General features: G+C 29.0%; 4 protein-coding genes across 6 annotated transcripts; all 4 read right to left on the bottom strand.

Annotated features, from left to right (window-relative positions):
• Positions 1–1,379: 1,379 nt before the first annotated feature.
• Positions 1,380–5,531, bottom strand: LOC107471951 (quinolinate phosphoribosyltransferase [decarboxylating] 1a). Of its 2 annotated transcripts, XR_008004532.1 has the most exons (12): positions 5,119–5,531; positions 4,911–4,946; positions 4,573–4,715; positions 4,247–4,380; positions 4,098–4,161; positions 3,915–3,997; positions 3,541–3,624; positions 3,295–3,447; positions 2,839–3,015; positions 2,279–2,346; positions 1,941–2,179; positions 1,380–1,729 (listed from the first exon to the last, which is right to left on the bottom strand). XR_008004532.1 is itself a non-coding variant. In XM_016091507.3 (11 exons), exons 1-11 carry the CDS (start codon positions 5,190–5,192, stop codon positions 2,083–2,085), a joined length of 1,113 nt encoding a protein of 370 aa, XP_015946993.1. In that variant the 5' UTR covers positions 5,193–5,531; the 3' UTR covers positions 1,380–2,082. The 2 variants fall into 2 exon arrangements, 1 of the variants encoding a protein (XP_015946993.1); XM_016091507.3 differs by having other exon boundaries at positions 1,380–2,179.
• A 4,276-nt stretch (positions 5,532–9,807) lies between these two features.
• Positions 9,808–12,377, bottom strand: LOC107471656 (MLP-like protein 34). The gene is made up of 3 exons (XM_052255742.1): positions 12,324–12,377; positions 11,691–11,802; positions 9,808–10,341 (listed from the first exon to the last, which is right to left on the bottom strand). Exons 1-3 carry the CDS (start codon positions 12,375–12,377, stop codon positions 10,052–10,054), a joined length of 456 nt encoding a protein of 151 aa, XP_052111702.1. The 3' UTR covers positions 9,808–10,051.
• Positions 12,378–12,993: 616 nt separating this feature from the next.
• Positions 12,994–14,786, bottom strand: LOC107471835 (MLP-like protein 43). The gene is made up of 2 exons (XM_016091334.3): positions 14,527–14,786; positions 12,994–13,498 (listed from the first exon to the last, which is right to left on the bottom strand). The coding sequence occupies exons 1-2, from the start codon at positions 14,711–14,713 to the stop codon at positions 13,221–13,223; spliced, it is 465 nt and encodes a 154-aa protein (XP_015946820.1). The 5' UTR covers positions 14,714–14,786; the 3' UTR covers positions 12,994–13,220.
• Positions 14,787–17,229: 2,443 nt separating this feature from the next.
• On the bottom strand, positions 17,230–20,287 carry LOC107471832 (uncharacterized). Of its 2 annotated transcripts, XM_016091329.3 has the most exons (6): positions 20,166–20,273; positions 19,409–19,520; positions 18,817–19,286; positions 18,193–18,276; positions 18,020–18,109; positions 17,230–17,803 (listed from the first exon to the last, which is right to left on the bottom strand). In XM_016091329.3, exons 3-6 carry the CDS (start codon positions 19,219–19,221, stop codon positions 17,537–17,539), a joined length of 846 nt encoding a protein of 281 aa, XP_015946815.1. In that variant the 5' UTR covers positions 19,222–19,286; positions 19,409–19,520; positions 20,166–20,273; the 3' UTR covers positions 17,230–17,536. The 2 variants fall into 2 exon arrangements, with proteins under 2 accessions (XP_015946815.1, XP_015946814.1); XM_016091328.3 differs by lacking the exon at positions 19,409–19,520 and having other exon boundaries at positions 20,166–20,287.
• Positions 20,288–24,556: the final 4,269 nt, after the last annotated feature.

Here is a 24,556-nt window from a genome sequence, read left to right as displayed (position 1 = left end):
TGGCCACAAAAATTACTTATGTGATATTTTTTAAATTAATTTTTACGATGGTTGAATTAAAAATAAAAGTCTCAAATCAATTGACTTATATTTTAAACATTACTAGTTATGTTAATCAATGAATATTTAAGATATGAGTCAATTGATCTAGGGTTTTTATTTCTAACTCAATTATTGAAAAATTAATTTAAAATGTCACATAACTAATTTAGGTTTAGAATTAGTAAGATCGTGTAATTTTGATCGTCGTTTTAGTATTATGCTTATTGAAAATAAACTCTAACAAACGGAAGCTCACACTTGTTAAATTTTAAAATTTATCAAACGTTTTTTGTAATTAATATCTTTTAAGATTATTTTTTTAGTATCTAAATTTTTTAAATACTGATTTAGTAGGAACTCTAGAAATAAATGTAAACTGTTTTATATACCTAGTTTATGCACTTTTTTTTTTTTTTATCATCATCAGGTGAAATGCGACTCATAATAATAAAAATATATCTTGATCGGCTCAGTCTGATGTATAAAACTTAATAAATAATCCACAAAATATTTTTATTGTTTCCGAATCATTTGATTTATGACAAGAAGTAGGTCATTTTCAACATGGCTGAGTATTTATATATCCAATATTATTATTAATAAAAATAGTAAAGCTAGAAATAAATTGCTTATAGAAAATGTTTGAAAGTGGGAGATAAAGTTAAATACAAAATTTATATATATAAAAATAAAAAAAAATTAACTACTAAATTAATCACTGATTATTATATATTTATATATCAATTCACATATTTTTTTAACTAAATAATAAACCAGTAAAATAATCAAAATTACAATAAATGAATAATCAAATTTATTTATAATAATACAACAAATATTTTTCATAAGATTTCAAATGAAATTCCTATAAGTGGTGGCCAATTGATAATCGATTTTTAGTATTACGAACCATGATTGCCATAAAAATTGTTGTTGTTTCCTATGAATATTAAAAACTTGAACTTGGCATCTAGGATTAGCAACAAATAGAAGATAAAATAAACACGATTATCTACTTATTTTCTGAATAATTCTTGATCGATCGAAAGGTCATAGATGGTAGCAGGTCATGATCACTCTCACCACATTTGAAATCATATATCAACGAGGTCCTTATTAGCTGAAGAGTTGGCAGCCAAAACAGCCACAAACACTATTTAAGAAGGAGAAATAAAGTAAATAAAATATACTATAAAATAACACAATTATTTGATGGGGTTTAACTTTTTCAATCAATGGCCCTATGAGCCTAAAAAACATTTTAAAAAAACACAAATAAAAACAATTTAGCAACCAACAAGTGTTGAATAGATTCCCTAAGGCTAAGAGGCTAAGGATCAAACAAACTCCCCTATATAATAAGCAAGCCACTATTATGGTTAGTTCATTAGTCCACATTATCAAGAAAACATAGCCAGTCGTTTAATCTAAAGATGCTATTTAGGATTGGCTTATCCATTTAGAAGGATGATGATGATGATGATGATGATGATGATGATACATACATTTGATCCTAGATGGCTGCACTATTACTTAAAATAACAGGCGATAGTTTTTGTTATATAGGCACCAATGCAATGTGTATGTAAATGAAGCTTATAATAAATTGACCTTATACCATTAGATATACTGTGCAAATGAAGCTTTTCTTGGACAAGATTTTCCCTTGCTAGCTACCATTTTTCAACTATAAAAGGGAAAACAAAATCAGAAGATAAAATGAACTTCAGCATATGGCATTATTTGACCAACGCCTATGTAGAAAAGGAAAAAACCTTCAATCTGTAATAAGCTTAATCTATACAATTTTGCTAGACTAAGCTAGTAAAAGAATTCACATTATTACTTTATTACTCTAGAACCTTAAACAACATATTAATCTGATAGTGAGAGCTTACTCTTTAGATTATAATTCTATCATCCAACCATTCTGGAACTGCTTTATATGTTTGATTTGAGTTTTAAAATGCAGCATAGTAAGCACCAACTAGAAGAAAGGATTTGAGTGCTTGGACATTATTATTTTTTAGGTAGGGATAATCAGGCTCGTCCGGTACGCCTTCCGACTTTGAGTGCCAATTCGGTATCAATCTTGAGGGAGATGTCAAGTGCCTTCACAGAATGAGTCAGCGAACCGCTGCAAAGCAGGACACACAAATTTTCATTAGTGCACATATAACAATGCAGGAAGAGACAGAAGGATATTAATACGGAGCGACGCAAAACATAATTTTACCTGGAAATGTAGGTTACTCCACTTTGTCCGATTTTATGTACGGTATCAAGAGTAACATTGCCTGATGCCTGCCATTATAAAAAGGAAAACAGCATGCTAGTTGTGAACTTGAAGGAACAATTCCAAGATATCCACATCAATGGCCACAATTTACTATTATCTACAATAATGAATGCAAAGCTAACAAGTCCAAACAAAAAATGGTATTCGCCTTAACAGAATATGATAACCTCCACCAGTACCAAACTGACCACAACAAAACCATTACACCACCAATCTTTAATATCATGCTTCATGTTCATTGGAAAATAGTGACCTCAATACATAACGTGTAAAACATTGGACCCAAAACTTACACACTGTTCGACAATTTTGAATTTTACATCCACCTCTTTCAAGAATAAATGATTGAGAAGATAAGCTAGTTTCTCAAACAGAACAAGTAAACCATTCATATATAAAAAATAGTAAATCAGTAGCAAATATTCTAAAGCATTTATTTAAAAAATAATTCAAAACATATGGCATGATTGAACTAAACAAATTTTAGTCATGAATACCTCAGTCTCAAATTTTCCATTGACTAACTGCACAGCTTCTTTCAGCATTGATATGTCCACATCCCCGTTCGGTAGAGGTAAAACCATATTATCCAACATTATCCGGGTCAAAGAGGTGTTCGTTTGGGAAGCATAATGTAATACTTCTTTAACTTCCTCAAGAGTTCTGGTCTCAACCTGGTAGAAATGAAACAAACATATCAAAAACCATGGTCTCAACCAGATTTTGTCCTCTATTACATGCTGCATAGTTACTACCAGTACATGTTCTATTTACGCAAATGGTTAATAGCTCTAAATCACATTAACTGCAAACACAAGTCAGTTAGTGCGTGGCATTTGGCAGGCATCACAATTATCATTAGCTTTAAAAAGTTGATTGAAGACCAAAATGTTTCTGATAACAAGAAAAAGAACTGCATATATAAAAAAAAAAATGAATCAGACCACAACTACCTCAACCTCCACTTTTAGGTTTCTTTGCTCTAAATACAGGTCAACAGCTTCAAGGGCATTTGAAACACCTCCAGCTGCTGATATATGATTATCTTTTATCATCACCATATCGAACAAACCCATCCTATGATTCCGACCTCCACCAATTAATACCTATAGAAACAGATGTACACTCCTTTATAAAAATTATTTGTCAAAGTACAAATGCCCATTAATAACAGAAAGGAAGTGATTGAAAGTCCAGACCGCCCACTTATCCAATAAACGTAAACATGGAGCAGTTTTTCTAGTCTCCAACATATATGCAGGGTATGCTGCATCAGCCATTGCCTGTGAAAGAACATGAAATATGTAATGAAGTTAGAAATATAACTAGGATAATATGATAATTTTTTACTGACCATTAGGATAACACAAACTCTAGTAATCCAGCTTAAGAAATTAAATCAAATAACATCAGCCAATTGACAATTTTGATCGAATATTCCCCACATTGCCTGTAATTGACATAAATAACATTCCAGGGAATAGGGGTCTTTTAAAAGCGGGAGTTAAAGCCAGCTAACTAATTCCATAACAATCTGGTGGCAAAAAAAACGGAATTGAAAAAACAATCCTACCTTTGTTAAAGTTGCAATGCCACTCATCCTCTGCATAAAGTTTAGCACTACCCTCTCGGCCACAACAATGTTATGTGCCCGTCCTACACTTAAATTACTGAGGATTGATAGCAGACTTTCAAGAAATCATTCACAAATAAATGATGTACTTTTCCCCCTTGCTTAATTATGTCACTATCTTACCATGAACTTTTCCGAACTGTACACCTTTATGTATATCATCGCCATCCTTTTTAGACCACTCCACCTGATATTTGAAAGTAATTATACAACAACTCAGCCAAGTATTAACGATGCATACGGTAAAGGAAATCTGTTCATTGCTTTCATACCTTCAAGGAAGGATCAACTTCATAAAATATCATCTCTGCAAGTGCGATCCCTGCGATGATGCCATCCTCCTTTGCCAAAAAATAAGCTTCAACCTCCATGTCAAATGGAATGGTGGCCATGCACGTTATATCACCTACAGTAAAAGACCTCTATTATTAAAAGTTACATATGCACTACATGTATCAAAATATCACTACTATTTACATTCGTTTATCTAGATAAGCTCAACAAGAGAAAACCAAATCTTTTTGCTCAGAGTGCACTACAGTAAGAAAAAGACAGCTAGTACAACAAAACTTAGAGAAGCAAAAGTTCAGGCATAAACCTCGATCTCCGGCATCTTCTGCAAGGGCTAACTTGATAATGCCCTTCAAATCATACGTTGGGTGTGAAGGAGGCTTTATTGCAAAGGACTCATACGATATCCTAGAGTTTGTGGTTTCTGTAGCAGACATTTTCACAACCCTCCTGCAATTGCAAAACAATACAATACAACACAAAATTAACCAGAAAAAAAAAAATACAGAACTATTATTAACCTTAAGTTCTTTCTCCAACATGCTAAAATTAAATTAAAGAACAACAATTCATAATTCAGACTAGTTAATGTAAATTATTGACATAACTGTCAGAGAATCATGAATGAGTTGAAACTAAAAATACCTGACTTCTGATTGTCCTTGGAGTTTAACTGAGAAGCTGCATGAGATTCAAATTACAACATTGTTAGAATGCTTTGTATATCAGAAACATTGCAAAAACTAAATGATTTAATTAAATTTAATTTTTCTCACACATTTAAGTAAATGAAATAAACACTTGAACCGATGCTTACGAAGCCAAAGAAAAGTGAGAGTTCGAAGTTAAAGACCTGAGGAAAGGCTTAGAAGACCTTGTGATGTGAAAAGCTTGTGGCAAGCAACTCAATCTGGAGTTCATAGCCATAAATTCGAAAAACGTTGAGTTGCTTCAACTTTGAGGGAATCAATCAATTAGAGTTCAGAATTTTTTGCTTTATTCCTCAATTTTCACCGACTTATCTTCGTTGAAAAAGGAGAGAGAAGCAAAAAAGCGAAGCAAGTTGGTTTTGGGGATTCTGAAATTGAATAAGGTTCACGAAGTTGCAGTGACGCGCCTAACGAAAAGGAAGTGGTTTTTCTGAGAAATAAAACCAGAAGTCCTGGTTCGAGTTATTCAAATCGGGTTTTGTTATAACCGGTTTAAAACAGGTTCGAACCGGTTCAAAGTTAAGCACAAGAAGAGCAGGGAGAGCAGGAGGCGAACGCTGCAGAGGGGAACGGCGGAGAGAACTGACTGGTGTGAGGCCACCAGAGAAGTGGCGCTGACGTTTTTTTTTTTGGACACCATCGTTTTGGGCTGGCCCAATACTGGGAATATGGGCCTTAAATCACCAAAATTCTACAAAATGGGCCTAACGGGGGATTTCGTTAAATATGGGCATAGTTAATATTAGACCCCTAAAATTGCCACATGTCAGTATATCTAGTTTTATTCTTAACATATATTCTTGAAATAAATTTAGATATAGTATATATTATTATTTATTAAAATAAAAAATATTTTAAATACTCACGTGTTTTCGTATTTTATAAGATTTTAAAATTTGCGTGTTGGTGTATCCCGTGTTGTGTTGTATTGTGTCCGTCTCAGTGTTCGTACATTATAGGTATGCAACAATTTATTGGTCAGTGAAAAACTCTCAAATAAAACTCTGATCCACAACAAATTAATCTTTAACTTATCAAATTAAGCGATACCATAAAAAAATATGTAGAATATTTTTATCACAAAAAAAAAGAAATATAAAATTTTTTCAGTTATTACTCTTTATGGTATGCAATTTTTTTTCATTATTTATGTTTCACAATTGAATCCAAATTCACACACATATTATTGAGAATTGTCAACTCTGTAAATAAAATAAAATTTAAATATTTAAAAAAATTTTAAGAAATTTTTTATTTTAGTAACTATTTTAATTTACTTTTTTTAATCTTTCAATAACATTTTTGTGGATTAAAAAAAAGTAAAATTTTCTTAAATAATGATCAAAACATACTTAAAAAAGTGTAGATAATATATGTATAATAAAGTCTACGTGTTCAAACTTCATCTAATAATGTACTAAAAGATGCCGATCAACTTAATATTACACTTAATAGAGAAAGTCATAGAGTTGGACATAACCAACAAGGTTCAATGATTAAAGTATTAAAATTTTCAATGCCCCATAATAATAAAAATGTATAATTTGGTGGACTTCTTCCCTAAGATTCAAAAAATCCCATTTTGTTTGTTCTTACTATGTTGTGTCTAAATTGGCTGGCTGCTCCAATTCATATATTCAACTCATGAAAGATAACCAACTTGGATTGGTCGAGTGGTTAGCTCACTCGCTCGTTTAAGTAAGTGTCGGAAGTTCGAATCCTGCCTTGTGCATGCAGCAATCCATTGGCCAACAACAGACCCTTAAATGGAGCTCAGATCCGCGACAAATTAGTTCTTAACGGTCAAATTGGAGGATACCGTGATAAAAAAATAAAAATAAAAATAAAAATAACTCATAAAAGATGGAACCAACATTTTTCAAACACCTTGTTCATCAAAAGATGCTAATTAATTCCCACTATACACAAAGTAGCTTTTAATGTTTTACATATATTATCTAATTCATACATCATGTGAGTTGAAAATATGAAGCATCATTCACATTTTCTTTGATGGATGCAAAAAAAGTCAATGCCCTACTTTCATGGTCACTCATCATCAAAACAATATATATACAATCAAACATTCATTCTAACAACATTCATCATAAAATCATTCATAGCTTTAATTGTTGTCTTCTCTAATTTTTTTTAGTACACAGTAGAATATTCATTCGTCACTAGACAGAAAAGTCTAAGAGTGTGTTTGATTTAGCGTTTGAAACACAGAAAGCACGTTCAATCTTCTTCTTGCAGGCCCAGAAGACAATCATGCCGCGATTCGGTTTGGTTGTTCTTGTTGTTGTAGTGGTGATGGGAATGATTTCAAGAGGCGAGTCCATTAGAGACTTAAGGAACTTTAAATACACATTTGAAAGTCAATTACCAAAAGGGCCAGTTCCACCATCAGGACCTTCAGCATGCCACAATAAGCTTGGTCCTTACAAATACAATAATGTTGAAGCTGCTTCTTTTCCAAATGATTACTATATTATTTGTCCATAGCATCTTATCAAAGATGTGGAAACATATATCTGTGTGGAATGTAAGAATTTATTTGTTATGTGTTTTTTACGGTAAAAATTCAGGTGCAGTCGACTTCACGTGAAGTTGATAGTTGAGAGCCGTTAGATGAAAATTTAATTAAATCAGTCAAATCATCTAACGGCTCTTAGTTATCAACTTTATGTGTAGTCGACTGCACTTGAGTTTCCACCGTTTTTTATATTCAGAATTTTGTAAGAAAAAAAAGTACAAATGAAATGAAAACAAAAAATACCAAAAATAATTTTACTATTTCTTTCCCTTTATTTCTTAGATCATATATGTTAATTTAAGGGAAAATAATCAGCTTATTAAGCATATGTTAATTTTTTTAGTTGTAATAGGTTGTGGTATTTGTTCAAAGATTAAATACTTGGATGTTACATTGATCAAACTTTGGAATTTGGATGATATGTTGCCTGCATCGTATCAAACTTTGTATATGTATTTTTTTATGCATTCTATTTTTATTATTAAAAATAATTAATAAGAAGTAAAAATTAATGAAAAATTTATTTTCTTAAAAAAAATTCTTATACACTCTAAAAGTAAATCAAGTCGTTTAATCTATGTCATTCATTATTTGATATATTAGCAATGTGAATTTATTGATTTTTTATATTACTAACATGTCAAACAATGAATGTCATAAAACATATAAGAATTACATGTAAAGTTTTTTTATTTTTATGATTTCTTTTTTTTATGTTTTGACCTATTATCTGATTATATTTTTTTTTATGTTGGTCTCTTCCAAACAAAAATTTTAACTCTGTTCCCAATTTTATATATCATAAAAAAAAGATTTAAGACGATTGTTAAGATCACTGTTAATAGAAAATTTTAAATGTCTTATTTTAATAGATGTACAATAATTATATAAAAATCAAACTTTACACAATTTTTTATAATAAATTTTTTAATTAATAATTTTAACATGTATTATAAAAGCACATGTTAACTAAATCAAAAAAATAAAAATAAAGAACAGAGAAGAAATGTACACAAAAATATACGAACATTTTTTTTTTTTCTTGGATAACTTTTATCATCCAAGCTTTTATTGTTTGATGGTACAGGAATATTTTGAAGCCCAGATACCAAACGCCACAATTCTTTTGAATAATTGACATACTATTGGATCATTTTTACAAAATTTAATTCACAATGACAAATCCTTGTTTAAAGTCCTAATTTACCTTAGTCCAAAAAAAAGTCCTAATTTACCCTATCTCATGTACCTATTATTCATGGGCTTTTTGAGTCTAGCTAGGGTGCATTATTATATATCCATCCTTTCAAAACCTTAATAATTATCCCCATGGGCCATGGCCAAAATAAAAAAAGGAGCTTATTTATTATCTTCTATATAAGCTTGAAATGAAAATAGTTTTTCTATATATATACTAAACTAAATCTCCTATTCTTAAAAACATATCTTTCGTTACAATAAAACAACATTTTTGCGATGCTTTCTTTTACTATTTGACGACGATTTTAACTGTCATTAAATTTTTTCGTGATATTAAAAGAAAATTACAAATTTAAGAGTTGCCAAGTAACATAATGACAATTTTGGATCACTGATAATAAAAAGCGTTATTAAATTGTTTGTGATTATTTTAAAGTATAAGATCGTTACTAATTTTTAACACTTATTATTTAAAGTGTTTATTATATTATATTTTGTAATGATTTGAAACCGTCATTAAATTACTAAATTTTATGACAATTTTTTTTATATTTTAGTAACTATTTTAAACCATCACAATATTGTTTAGTACATAAAATTGTATGTACTATATTTAGGATTTATCACTCTATTATTACAATATGTAATATGACTCGTATTTTAAATAGAGTCCATACACTATTTTATGATAATAAAATAATAAACTTTAATTAAATATAAAGTTTAAAAATAAAAGTGAAAACGTGACACATATTTTTTTTTTTTTTTGCATATATAACTCAATACTCTTAAACTTAAGTATCAATTCTAATGCCCTATTTTTTATAAGGAGCTCTCGACCACCGGAAAGATTTCAAAGAGAAATCAAATGAGATAACATAAGATGAGAAGATACCACATCTAATTCAAAACTTTAAGGTGTTAAATTAATGGGTCTCTCATCTTATAAATTCGTCACTCTTTCTTGTTTTCTTTGATGTGAGACTAACTTCAATAGCTCCTCACATTTGCAACATTAACAAAATAAACACTAAATAATTCTTTGTACTATAGTAGTATATATCAATATGCATGAAGAGCAAAAGAGAAATTAAAATAAAGCAGAACAATCGAGTTCTCTTATTTAGACTTAAAGCAAATACATACACACACATATTTTACAACCCACACTAAGTACCATTAATTATTTTTATTGTGTGCAATAGATAGAGTAACTTAGCAAACACACATTATTATTATTATTATTATTATTATTATTATTACCATGCATTAAATATATACAAGCACCATTATTTATTAATTTAAGCCAAAACACACACTTGAATATCCATCTTAATTAATTAATTATGGCTAAGGCATTTGGAAACATGAGCATCAATGTCTCGAGTGACCTTAATAGCAAAGTCCAAATAAGATTGAGGAGAAGCAGCACTCATATTCTTCTTATTCTTTTCATATTCAAAGGTCCATTTCACAATTCCACCACCACTTCCCTTATCTGAAACTTTTATGGTACCCTTAAAAGTCTTGTAATCATTACTGATTTCTTCACCAAAGAGGCTATAAGTGATTGTCTTGTTCTCATCATCAATGGCTTCAATTTTGTCCTTTGCACTTGTTTTCTTCCCTTCTGCAGGTTCCAATTATTGTATTTTTCATTATGTCAAATAACATAAGCTAGCCAGGACAAAATTAAAGATTAAAATGTAATTAGTCTCAATGTTTTTGTTTTAATTAGTACTAATTTATTATGATTATGGCTGTCAAACCCCCCAAGTTATTGGGTATCTAATAATAATTTTGTAGGATATATAATACATTTTTTTAGAAAAATATTTCTAAAATTTTAAATCATTCGAATCATTAAACAAAATATATAGTTAGTTAGAATTTATAATGATTAATTTTTTCCACCATCAAAAGAGATTATAGTAACAAGATCTTTTATTTACTTCTTTTATAAATAAATAATTATGTTGTAGTGAGACTAATTAGTTTTTTTATAAATAAATCGATCAAAAGATTTATATATCTATGTTTTTTAATAATAATAAATAAATAATTACTCTTAAATTAAGATAGTGAGACAGATATTTTATAATAATTATAAATTTAATAATAATTACTTATTTATCACATTATTACTTTATTAACTTTTTCACTTTAAAAAATTTAAATTTTTATCAATCAGATATTAATAAGGGATGAATATATTATTTTTAAATCTAAAAAAATTAGATAAAGTACTATTTTAGTCTCTAATATTTGAATCAAATTCTAATTAGAAAACGCAAAATTTATATGGATAAGTAATTAGGGTTTTACTCTTTACTCATTTGCATGAATTTTGTTAAGCAGTAGTTTAAAACACCCCTCCCCCCAAACTGTATATACAAACTACTAACTTCGAACAAGTATGTTAAGTGTAAAATCATAAACCACTAATATAAAATAGGGTGAAATATATTTTTTGTTCTTAAAGTTTGACAAAAATTTTAAAAATATCCCTAAGTTTTATTTTGTTTTAACTTTGTCCCAAAAGTTTTCGATTTGCATCAAATATACTCCTGACGGCTAATTTTTCAAAAAATTTAAGACCAATTCAATAACAATTTCATAAGAACAACCATCAATACAAGCAAATCAAGCATAATTTTCATGCATTATTGTTAGATTGGTCTTAAATTTTTTTGAAAATTTAGTTGTCGACGGTATATTTGATGCAAATCGAAAACTTTTGGGATAAAATTAAAACAAAATAAAACTTAGGGGTATTTTTAAAACTTTTGCCAAACTTTAGGGATAAAAAATATACTTTATCCTATAAAATATAAATATAAATACATATTAAAAATAAATTAAATAATATATATTTAATTGAATTTAGTGATTGACTTTGTCGAATAATCAATTAACTTAATTATATGACAATGTTAATAAATTAAGTTGCATAATATAATGTTTAAAAAAAATGGTTACCTATGGTATAATCCCAGTGCTGGACAGAACCAACGTTTTGCCAGTCTCCTTGATGCACTTGAGCTACCTCATAAAGTTGCTTCCTCAATATATATATAGAGAGAAGTGTTAACTTTGGAGAGGAATTAAGCAAGAGAACATAAAATGGGAATACACTACATCCAACTTAAAATCTTAAGGTGTCAAATTAACAGGTCTCTTATCTTATAAACTCTTTACTCTTCCATGCTTTTTTTGATGTGGGACTAATTTTAACATTCCTCACACTTGCAACACTAACAAAAAGTATCAAGTATTGTATCAACTAGTAGGCTATTATTATTGCTTTATTCCCCACTTTTTACCGACTTATCTTCATTGAATGAAAGTAGAGACTGAGAGAGGAGAAAAAAAGCGAAGCAACTTGGTTTTGGACTTTTGGGGATTCTGAAATTGAAAAGGAGATGGTTTTGTTTTTTCTGGTTGGATTTATAGTTAAACCGGGTTTTAAACAGGTTGGAATTTGGAACCGGTTCAAAGTTTTTTTTTTCCAATTCTAAGTACACAATACATCTAGGTACACACTACACACTCACACATTCCTTACATACTTACTAATTTTTTCTTCTCAGTTGCAGCTAGTAGGACTCAAACCCGAGATCTTTCAAATGGAGAGGGGGGCGGAATGCCGTGTGAACTATAGCTCATTAGCGAACCGGTTCAAAGTTAAGCACAAGAAGAGCAGCGAGATGAAGTAGAGCACGCAAAAGTCAGCTAGGAGAGGCCACGCCGGCGGAGAGAACTGACTGCTGTGACGGGAATATGGGCCTTGAAACGCTTTGGGCTGGCCCAAAACTTGGAACATGGGCCTTGAAACTCTATAAAATGGGCCAATAGGAAATATCCTCAAATCTTACCAAGTGCAATTTAGGAGAAAAAATTTGGTAAATAGGTGGATATGTTGTGTGGTATCTATGATTTTATTATAACTAGAATCACTCTTTTTTTTTTTCCAAAATACTTTTTTTCTATTTTTTTACTTTTTAATTTCAAATTAAATAAGAGTTTCCAAAGCACCAATTTGAATTGGAGCGGTGGTAATTTAGTAACAGTGAGGTACAAAATTTTTTGAATCCTAATTGCATCTTATTAGTTTTAGCTATTTTAGTTGTTAAAAATCTATAAACAATTCTCATTTTAGGTCGGAAGTTTTTTAAATATGTTTATTATGATACCATTCTTTTTAAAAATTTGAACTGATTTAAGAGCTTTTTAAATTTTTACTTATTACAAATATGCATGGAGACCAAAAGAGAAATAACAAAAAAAAAAACTCAACAAAACGAGTCTCTTATTTAGATTTAAGGCAAATAAATATATATTTTTTACAAGCAAACACTAAGTACCATTAATTATTTTTATTATACACACACACATTACTATGATTATTCTTATTATTACACACATTACATATACAAGCACCATTATTCATTAATTTAAGCCAAAACACACACTTCAATATCCAATTACACATCATAATTAATTAATTAATTATGGCTTGATAAGATGAGCATCAATGTCTTGAGTGACCTTAATAGCAAAGTCCAAATAAGATTGAGGAGAAGCAGCAGTGATATTCTCCTTATGCTTTTCATATTCAAAGATCCATTTCACAATTCCACCACCACTTCCCTTATCTGAAACTTTTATGGTGCCCTTGAAAGTCTTGTAATCATTACTGATTTTTTCACCAAAGAGGCTATATGTGATTGTCTTGTTCTCATCATCTATGGCTTCAATCTTTTCCTTTGCACTTGTTTTCTTTCCTTCTGTAGGATCCAATCATTTTATTTCATTATAGGAAATAATATAAGCCATGACCCAAAAAAAAAAATTAAATTAAAATTTTAATACTACTCTTTGTTTTGTTTTAGTACTAATTTATTTAAAGTAAATGTCGTTTTCGGTCACTAACCATTTGTCTGATAGATTTTCCACCTCTTAAAAAATCTAAAAACCTAAATCGGTTTCTATCTACTTTGATATATGTACGTTCTAGTCCCTAGTTAGGGACCGAAAAAGGGTATTTACTCAAAGTAGATAGGGAATGAAACGTACATATATCAAAGTAGATAGGAACCGATTTGGACATCAAACAAATGGTTAAGAACGGAAAGAGCATTTATTCATTTATTTATGATTATGGTGGTTAATTCAATAAACCCCCAAGTTATTGGGTATTTAATAATTTTGTGTAGGATAATCTTCTATTTCTTTTGAAAAATATTTAAAATCTTTAATCATGCAAATCATTGGACATAATATATATTACTAGAATTTGAAATGATAATAGATTTTTTCACCGTTCAAAATAATTAGAGTACAAGATTAATTACTTTTTTTATAATTACATAATCGATCAAAATATGATATATCTATTTTTTAAGTAATGATAGACAAATTTATCTAATAAGACAATGACGAGAGATAAATCTATTATTTTCAAATCCTGAAAAAACCTATTTTGTCGACAATTTAAATTATTAAAGAATAATCAAATATAATAAAAGTTTATGAAAAACGAATTTATCAGATACAAAATTTGCAGGGATATTTAGGGTTTTGCATGAATTTTGGTATGTAGTAGTCTTAACCCTAACTTTATGTATATACATGCTAAACAAAAATTCGGATATATTGCGACGGTTTTAGAACTAGATAGCGACGGTTTTTAACTGTCACCAAAACAAATAGCGACGGTTAAATAACCGCTCCAAAATAAAATTGTATACACTAGCTTGGAATAATTTTCAGGCAAACTTATAAGAAAAAAAAAGAAAAGAAAAAACCTTATTACCTATGGTATAATCCCAGTGCTTGACAGAACCAAGATTCTCCCAGTCTCCTTGATGCACTTGAGCTCCATGAACCTTGTCTGAAGAGATCTTTGGTATGTCATAAAGTTGCTTTCTGAAAACTTTGTAGAATTCAGAAGCATTTGCTTCAATCTCTATTTCACTCTCCACTTTCCCACTTAGACTCATGGCTAATAATAATTAATAGTAATTAACAAATTTATAAGGAGACTTTTATATATGTATATTATGTGACACAATTAGGAAATGCATGCTTACCCTTATATATAGAGAGAACTACTATGGATTATTTGACTTTATTATTGCTTGTTCAACTACTCTATCAAATAGTAGGTTATTATTATTGTCGTTATATTATTATTAATTATATTGTGTAATGTATGGACAAATAAAATTATAGAATGAGAAAATGACTTAAAAGTTGACAGCTAATTAATTAGCATAAAAGAATCCAATTTCCAAATCCTAAGATTTTGCATTGGTATTAAAATATGAATATAGTGTTGTACCAGCACTTATTTGATTACATGGTATTGCTACAAAAATAGTTATTTAAGGTTCTTCGCGGGATCAATGAAAATTGAAAAGAGTTATTTTATTTGCACAATACATAATCCATGAGCTGAGTGTATTAATCATTTATATCTAAGAAAAATATGTTTACTATTATTCTATAAAGTACAGACACTTCGTTAAATTATCGTGTCTACGTGTTGGACACATTTTAAATACAATACTCATCGACACTCGTTTGATACGCGTGTTTGTTGTGTCCAACCATATCTTAATAAAAAATAAGAACTCTTCTCCAAACACGCTAAATATCATCACGTGTAAGCGTGTCCAACCTTATTTTTAACGTATATTGTTAACATAAATTTAGAAATAGTATATATTATTATTTATTAAAATAAAAAATATTTTAAATACTTTATATAATTAAAATAATACATTAAAAAATTAAAAAATTAATATATATTTTAATATTAATATCAATAAAATATCAAAAAATCATTACGATTTATCTAAAAAATAATTTATATTTTATATATATGTATATCCCGTATTTTATAAAATTTTAAAATTCATGTGTTGATATATCCCGTATCATGTCGTGTTCCATATCCGTGTCAATGTCTATCCATCGTAGCTATTATTAAAAACTGTATAGTATGTGATGATAATATATAGGTGCATTCTAGTATATTTATGCTATAGTAACTAGGGTGATTATATATGGCATTTTAAAAAGTGTCTTAAAATTAAAATAATATTTTTTATTATTTAAAAATATTTAAAAAAATATTTTTAATTTTGACAACATTTATATAACCAGTATAACTATCAAAAGTATAAATATACTAGAATCTACCTAATATATAATATGATAATATCATTTATTTCAAAAGAGTAGTGTGTTATATCTTAATATATATAAATATATGAAAAAATATGTTAAAGTTGTCAATTGAAAATTTTTTATCAAAAAGATATAAAATTTTAAATTTTTGTATACAAATAATCAAATTCTTAAAAAAATAAGTTATCATTTTTTTTTTATTTTGATTATAAATGTAAATCAAATTTGACTTGTATTATTTGTAAAATTTTATTATAAATATAAATCTAATTTAATTATATTATTTATAAAGTTTGATGATAAATATGAATATAAAAACTATTTTAAATAGTTAATTTTTTTGGCACATATAGTCAAAAAATTTTCCCCTTAATAGTAATATATAAAAGCTTTTAAACGTGTTTTGCATGGTTCGAAAATTTGATACACAGGAAGAAAAATGACATGAGTAGAGATAATTGGAACTTTCTTAAAAGACTAATGGAATTTGATTTTGCTGTCTCAAGTGACTATCAATAATGCAATCGTGTGGATTCTGAGCTGTCTTCAAATCTTTCAATCCGTTGGAATTAGAATGAATGAGATTCGGATACAAAATCTTACCTCTTCAAGATTCTCTACGTGGCAAAATCTGATTTTCTTGTAATCAATAGGATTTAGAAAACTAATTTAGGTTGATCAAGTAGTCAGCTCAATCGTCTACTTAAATAAGTGTGGAGTTTGAATTCCGTCTTATACATGTTGTAATTCATTAGCCAGAGATCTACGACAAATTAGTCTTTGACTTATTGAATTGAGAGATACTGTAAACAACAAAAAGAAAAATAATAAAAATTCTGTGACCATTTATGTTTTCTTGTATATTTATGTGATTGACGAAATTGGTTTAGCGTAAACAAATTAAACAATATTCTTTGAAATTAAGAATGATTATAAATTGTATAATTTCATGAAAAAATAAAAACTTACTAAGACAGCTCAAAAATCACTCTCTGTTAATAGTACTACAAATTTAACAAATATTAGACACTAAATTAACTATCTATCTCGAACATTTTAAAATATAAAATACATATTAGGAATATATAAAATAAAAATATATTTATAAACAAATATACAATAACTAGGACTAATTTTTAATGCATAATTTATAACATTTTTGAAATTCAAAATATGATCGAAAGCACGCATCAAAGTTCTTGTTTGTAGTCTCTAATTTACTCGGTAAAACAGGTAATTAAATTGGCACTGAAAAACAAGTGAATAAAAATCCACTCCTATAGATGTTATTCTTGGCTTCATAAGGTTAAAACCCTAAAAAGTATTTTGGTAAAAAGTCAACCTTTTAAGTTGACCTATGGTTAATGGAATGGAAAATCAATTCGTGTAATTGGTACACTTAATCAAGGTTTAGGTCCCTAATCGACTGAATTAAGCAAAGATCCTATCCACATACACATCAAAACAAGGCTCTCTTAGGTAACCAATCTCAGTTCCTTAAAACAAAATTGATACAAAAAGAAAAAACAAATCACAAGAAAATTTCTCATTCCATTTTTTTCCAATGGAAATTCATTTATCTCTCGTTCTGAATTAGCTAAAAATTCTACAAATAATGCCATGATCTCAGTTTAACTAAGCTGAGGAGGTGTAATATCATTGCTACCTTCAACTAAAAACGGGATCGGTTTAGTCGGCGCTGGCAACCGGCCAATGCTATCGACTTTATCCTTCAGTTTCGGCGGAGGTCTAGCTGCTTTTGGCAGCAACCTTCCCTTCTTTTCGAACCACTCCGGCTTCAGCAGTGCCCGCAAGCCCAGCTTGTTATAATACACTCTTCTTACAGAACCACCAGCTGCTTCAACTGCTTCCTTAGCCCTCACGGTAACCCTTGATACCTGCAAACTCATTATGTTAAAAACAACCACTTGTTCTATATCTAACAAATTTGCAACTTGAGTATTAAAAAATCAAACCCCAACTAGAGTTATGACATTAAGAAGAACAGGGAAAAAGAAATAGAGATAATAGAATGTTAATTCTAACTAGTTGATAATAAAAATGCATGATTAAGATCCTCGAAACACTTATAAAACATCCAAATCAGACTCTACCTCTAGATGAATTGGCCACTTGATCTGATCAGCGCCACGCCCCATCAATCTTACTCCATCTTTTATTTGCTTCCCAATTGCTCCTGTATCCTATGGTAACAATAGCGACCAGATTAAGGGGAAACACATGAAGCAAAGAACATCTACTTGAAGCGAGGTAACAGTAAAAAAACCTTGAGTGTTTTCATTGTAATCAATTCAGAAGAATCTATCTTCCCTGCATTTATAAGCTTCGCAATTTTTCCCAAACCTACTGGCTGTAATAAAAGAAATAAAGGGTAAGAATATAGGTTGTAGATAGCTTATAGATTGAGAAAGAAATGGTACGGATTGAAACAAAGCAGAGGTTCAATAATACAAGCTGAACCCATGGTCATGTTTTCACCATCGAATAAAACATATTAAGACATCTAAATAACAGAAGTTACAGAATTGAAATATGCATATAGAAATCAATTGACGAAGCTGCTGCTTGTAAATCCATGGCTGAAATATATCAACCAGAGGGAACTAAATGTTGGTTAGACCTGTTTCTTTTCAACAATAGCATATAAACGATTACTACCCAAAATAAGCATTTGAAATAGTCATGTGCAGCAAAAAACTTCACTTTCCCTCGATAATTCATCAAGTGGAGAAACTTTCCCAGTTGCACTGACAATCCAATCCAATTAAAATACCTAAACAAAAGAAATTATCTGGGTGCAGCAGATGCAATCTTTATAGTTAGAATTCCTATTCTTTGTAGTATTAGTATCAGACAAAAAGAGAAAACATATACAAACAAGAAAATATACCTGAAAAGTGAAACTAAATGGGTTCTTGAAACCACGTTTGGGCATTCTTCGACGAAGTGGAGTTTGACCTCCTTCAAAACCTAATTTCGATCCTTTTCTGGCTCTCTGACCCTTATGACCCCTCCCAGCAGTCTTTCCCTTTCCAGACCCAATCCCACGGCCCTTTCTTGTCTTCTGTTTTCTCGGCACATTATCTCTCAGATCATTCAAGGCTAGAAGACTGTAGGCTCTAAAACCTTGAAATTCTGGGCGTACTTTGGGGTAAACTGTTGCATGAGACTTGGAATATTGAAGGAGCTTTGAGGGATGAGGATATTGGACCAATGGACAAGTGGGACTAGGTTTGCCCCAAACTGAGCTTCTGATAATTGATGTCGAGAGAACAGAGAGCCTTCTTCTGAGCATCTTTTTTTTCCTCTAATCTTTCACCCACGAAAAGAGTGACAATTCGGGCGGTAACTACTTCTAACCTAAGATCAAGCAAAACAGAACAAAAGATGATGTCAGAAAATCAAATGAACAACGCCACTTATGTTTTCAAGCATGAGAATGAATTCCATCATAATAGAAACATAACCATAATACCACACACCACACTTCCAACACTGAACAAACTTTAGCGCACACAGCAACTTCACGAAACCAACATCAAGTAGAATCCAACAGTTCCAATCCAAATTGAAGTATTTCTAAATTCAAATCCCCTAATTGAAGGGAAAAAAAAGCTTTAGAATTACACCTAACAGAACACAGATTGGAAGTAACAAATACATATTTTCTATTTGCAACTATGCTACCTATACACTAAAAATCAGTCACCAAATCCGCCATCCGTATAGGATCCATGTTGAAATACAAAATACACATTAAAAATAAATTAAACAGCACATGTATTTATACACAAATACATAATGGTGGATTTTTTTGGTGTACATAGCATTTTTGTGCTGCTTTGAATTATAAAGAAGGGAGCTCAGTATTGTTTTTACATAAATCCTAGCACAAATGCAATGTATACACCATAGAAGAACAAAAAAGATTTGGCACCAATGCAATAATACGAATGGAGAGAATGCAGAGCAAAGCCCCCAATTCAATTCACCAAACTATGAATTAGAAGTCACTACTCACTACCTCAAACCAAAAGATCCATGAAATGATGTTAACAAACTAGCATCAAGCCAAAATAATTAATAAGAGTGCAACCTTCACACAACCATCGCTCCCAAATAAACAGTCACAGACGCAAATATTGAATAGTCACAATCTCAGTTTTTTTTTCTTCTTTAATCCATAATTCACATTTCACAGTTAAATCAAAGCAAAAAAAATGGAAAACCATGGCGTACCTGTCAGACAAAAACGGCGACGGTGAGGAAGGTGTGGCGGTTGGACGACGGTGAGCGGCGAGAGACGAAGGCACGAAGAGCAGGCTTAAGGCTGAGAAATGGAAGAGAAGAGAGGTTTCGACAAAAACCCTCTTGGGCCGTAATCTCAACTTTCTTTAAATTTGGGCCGATGGGCCTTTCGGCCCAAAAACAAATTATTAGTTAACCAAAGCCCATTGATTTGTATTTCTGTAACCTTGTGAATATTGTCATGACCAAAAAAAAACTTCCTTGTGAATATTGTCATGACCTAAAAAAATTCTTGTGAATATTGCCTATTGATTCATCATAGGATACCTTAAATCCTTAATTAAGATGTTGATTTCAGTCTTGCTAGATCAACTTATATAATTTTTTAAATTTTAATTTAATTAATATCACATAACATTTAACATAATTATAAATAAAAAATATTAAAAAACTAACAGAATTTATTATTTTTGATTATCAGTTAGTTAATAATATTTAAAAATATAGACTAAATATATACTACTGGATTATTATACTTAAAAATTAGACTAATAACTAAAAATATTAGTAAAAAATAATAAATTTTAGTGGATGTTTAAACTTTTTTCTTATAAATATCCATAAACACATATTAATCATAAAATTAAATATTACTCACATGCATTAAAAATTTGAATATATGAAATTAGAAAAAATAATATTACAGACAAATATTACTGATAATAAATAAGAGAATGATAGAAGATGAAAATTCAGGTGCAGTTGACTTTTCGTGAAGATGATAGCTGAGAATCGTTAGATAAAAATTTAGTCAAATCATCTAACGACTCTCAACTATCAATTTTACGTAAAATTGACCTGAATTTTCACCATGATAGAAACCAATATTACTAATTGTAGGATTGATTTTATTTTAAGCTAAGAAGCATGGGCTGCTACCACTTTCATATAGTAAACCATTTTTTATTCCTTTTTAGATGGAACCAAATAAAAGAGTGTAACATTTATTTTAGAAGTCTTTGTTTGTAGGATGGTTGAAGAGAAGAGAAGATGATTGTTGAGAAATGAAATGAAAATGATGATCAAAGGTTGTGGATCCAACACGTAAGCTGCAAAATGGAACGGTGGATGTTTCCAAATTCCATTGTGTCTTAATCATGGAGCCATTCCCACTCCAGATACCTTTTCATCAACTTTCTACTTTTCTTTTTTCTTTCTTTTTCTTTATTCTAAGCTGATTCTCTCATCCCTGCTGGACAGGGCTTTACAAAATAATTAATGCACTCTATCAACCATGTGTAACTTAAAAAAAATTTAAAAAATAAGTAGATTGGTGGCTTCTTATCTCAAAAATAAATAAATTATTGATTAATTAAAAATATAAAAATATTTTTTATTTTTTAAATTTTAAGATATTTAAATTCTTTTGAAAAATCGATTTATTCTTATATATTTTATACGAAAAGATTTAAATGTCTTGTATTTAAAAAAATTAAAATATTTTTGCATTTTTAATTATTCAAAAATTTATATGTCTTCGAATTAAAAAAAATAAAAACTTATTTTGTTTTCTTCTAAAAAAATAATGATTATTTAGGTAAAAATATTTTTATATGAATATGATAATGAAGAGGTTAATATATATACATTAATTAGTTTAGTTAAATATATTAAGTTTTATAATAATTTTTAATTATTATTTTGCATAAAAAAGTTTTTATAAATATTTATTACAAAAAAAATTTATTAATTTGTATATCATTTATAAATTTAATTTTAATATATTAATAATATAAAGAATTTTATACTATTATTCAATTAGATTTTTAGATAATTTTTACTATGCATTGCAATTTGCAATTGATATATATTTTTTATGGATTTTTTTATTAAAAAAATAATCTTCACTATAATTTCATTCTTTATTATAATATTACCCATATGAAAATAAAAATTTTAAGATAGATAGAGAATTTTATTTTTATGGGAATGGAGACAGAAGTCACCACCTTAATAAAAAAATGAAATGGGATTAGAATTATCCCGCAGAATTATTTTTAGTTGTTGAATTGTTAAACCATTAACTACTGAAATATTAAAGAGTTAGTTAAAGATTTATTGAAATCAAATTTGTTGAATCATAAACCATAGTAATTAGTCACCAAAAAATAAACCATAGTAATTTATTTGTCACAATTTATATACATTTGTTAATACTCATAAATTATGATAGGTTAGAACCATTTATATAGCCGCCGATTTACAAACAAATAAAACAAAACATATATGTAATGAGAATTAAAATGGAACATAACAATAGTGTATGTGCTTTTTTATATTTTACAAAATTTTATAAAAACTATTCTAAATATTTAAAAACTGAGATTTTATAACCTTTAATATATATACACTAATTAGTAGCAACTTAAAGACACTGTTTTTACTAGCCAAATAAATTTTCTATGTCAAAATAGCACTATACTTACACAATTTATATTTTTTTGGATAGTAGAGTAGTATAGTTTCCGTGTAATAATAATAATAATAATAATAATAATAATAATAATAATAATAATAATAATATAACATTTCTCAAAGGATAAGATTGAAAGGAAGAACAAAACAAAATCAATAAGTGCGGTGTGAGTGTGACTTTAATTTGATGACTCAAAAAAGATCCAAACAAATAGTGTGCATAATGACCACTTTGCCCCTCTATGATTATTTTATTTTATTTTATTTTCATAAAAAAAGAAAGGTGTCTAGAAATGGAGTTGTTAAGCTTCAACGTGTGTGTGTTTGTTCCAATTTATAGCTACTTAAATAGCATCCATCTTAATTACACGTCAATTCTATCTACTACTATTATTATAATAAAAAAAATACATGTATATAGATATGAGTTAAATTTCAATTTGGTCTCTAAAATTTAGTCTGATGTTAAGAATGACCTTTATAATTTTGTTGGTCCCAATTAGAATTTCCAAATTTATAATTGTGGCTTCGACTTGTTCATGCGATCATCTCTGTCATCGGAATACTGATCTGACACAATTGTATAATACAGTGGACATTATTTAAACGATGGCGTATTGGTTTTGTGTCCAAATTTTTCAAAAAACGCGTCATTTCAATTTTTTGTGGGTTAAAACTGTTTTTTTACTACGACGATCATAAGTTGTAAAAAATTAAGAAAATTCTTTCACCATGTGATTTCTAAAGGGTTTGGACGCGAAACTAATGTGTCGTCGTTTAAATAGTGTCCACTAATTATACAATTGTGTCAGATCAACATTTTAATGACAGAAATGATCACAAAAACAAATCAACGTCACGATTATAAATTTGAGAATTTTAATTGAAATCAACAAAATTATGAAAATTATTCTAAACATCGAACCAAATTTTAGTAATCAAACTAAGATTTAACTCGTATGGATATTGATGTATTTGTTACAAGCTAAAAACCCCATACCTAGAAATTGTTGCTTTCAATTTTCTTTTTCTTTTTTTTTGGCTATTTATATCCATGTGGACCAGTATTAATTTGTTGTATTTAATTGGTGCCAACATATCATAATATAGTCATATACCATAGACCTTGCATTTCAAATACCACTCAAAAGTTATGGAGAAAATTTTGATTTGATAATGAAAGATTAAGAAAAAGTTATTGAATTTTTGGGATACTATGGTCAATGATCGGTTTTTTTTTATTATAATTTTACCCGCAAATCATGTGGTAACATGCACAACCCATTCAAGAAGATTTCATCATGTGAAGCTTCAAGAATATAAAATATAAAATTTCTAATAATATTTATTAGTTTGCTTCAAAACTTTACAAATTAAGCTCCATCATTCACATACACCACATGAAGAAATCAAATTTAGAGATAAATTAAACAAAAAGCTTTTATAAATTAGTTCCTCCTTCTTAAACAAACAACTCTATAATATTATATAGATCAATTTATAATATGTATCTAAATATTCAAATCGATGGAACTCGATGTAACTACACGAGAGAATACAGACGGAACTGACAAAAGAGAGCGAAAACTATATAATTTTTTTATGAGAATAGGTAAGCAGCGGATGACAACGGTGTTTAACCATTCGACTAAAAACAACACAAAACAGAAAAAATAGGCTAGTCGATAAGGTGAAAAAACATTAAAAGAGTGACAAAAAAAAATGACATAAAAAAAATGTAAAAACTACGGTAATTTCACTGCAAAAAAACAACATATCCTCTTCAAAGATGATACAATGACTCTGATGTCATGTTAGAAACAAGAGATTAAATTGGAGAAAAAATTTGTATATTATTGAGTGTATTCAAATTGTCTGCTAAAATAATACAATATAGAACGAGTATT

The sequence above is a fragment of the Arachis duranensis genome, chromosome 10 (genome assembly GCF_000817695.3).
Source record: "Arachis duranensis cultivar V14167 chromosome 10, aradu.V14167.gnm2.J7QH, whole genome shotgun sequence".
Lineage (NCBI taxonomy): Eukaryota > Viridiplantae > Streptophyta > Magnoliopsida > Fabales > Fabaceae > Arachis > Arachis duranensis.
This window is presented reverse-complemented; position numbering and strand designations above follow the sequence as displayed.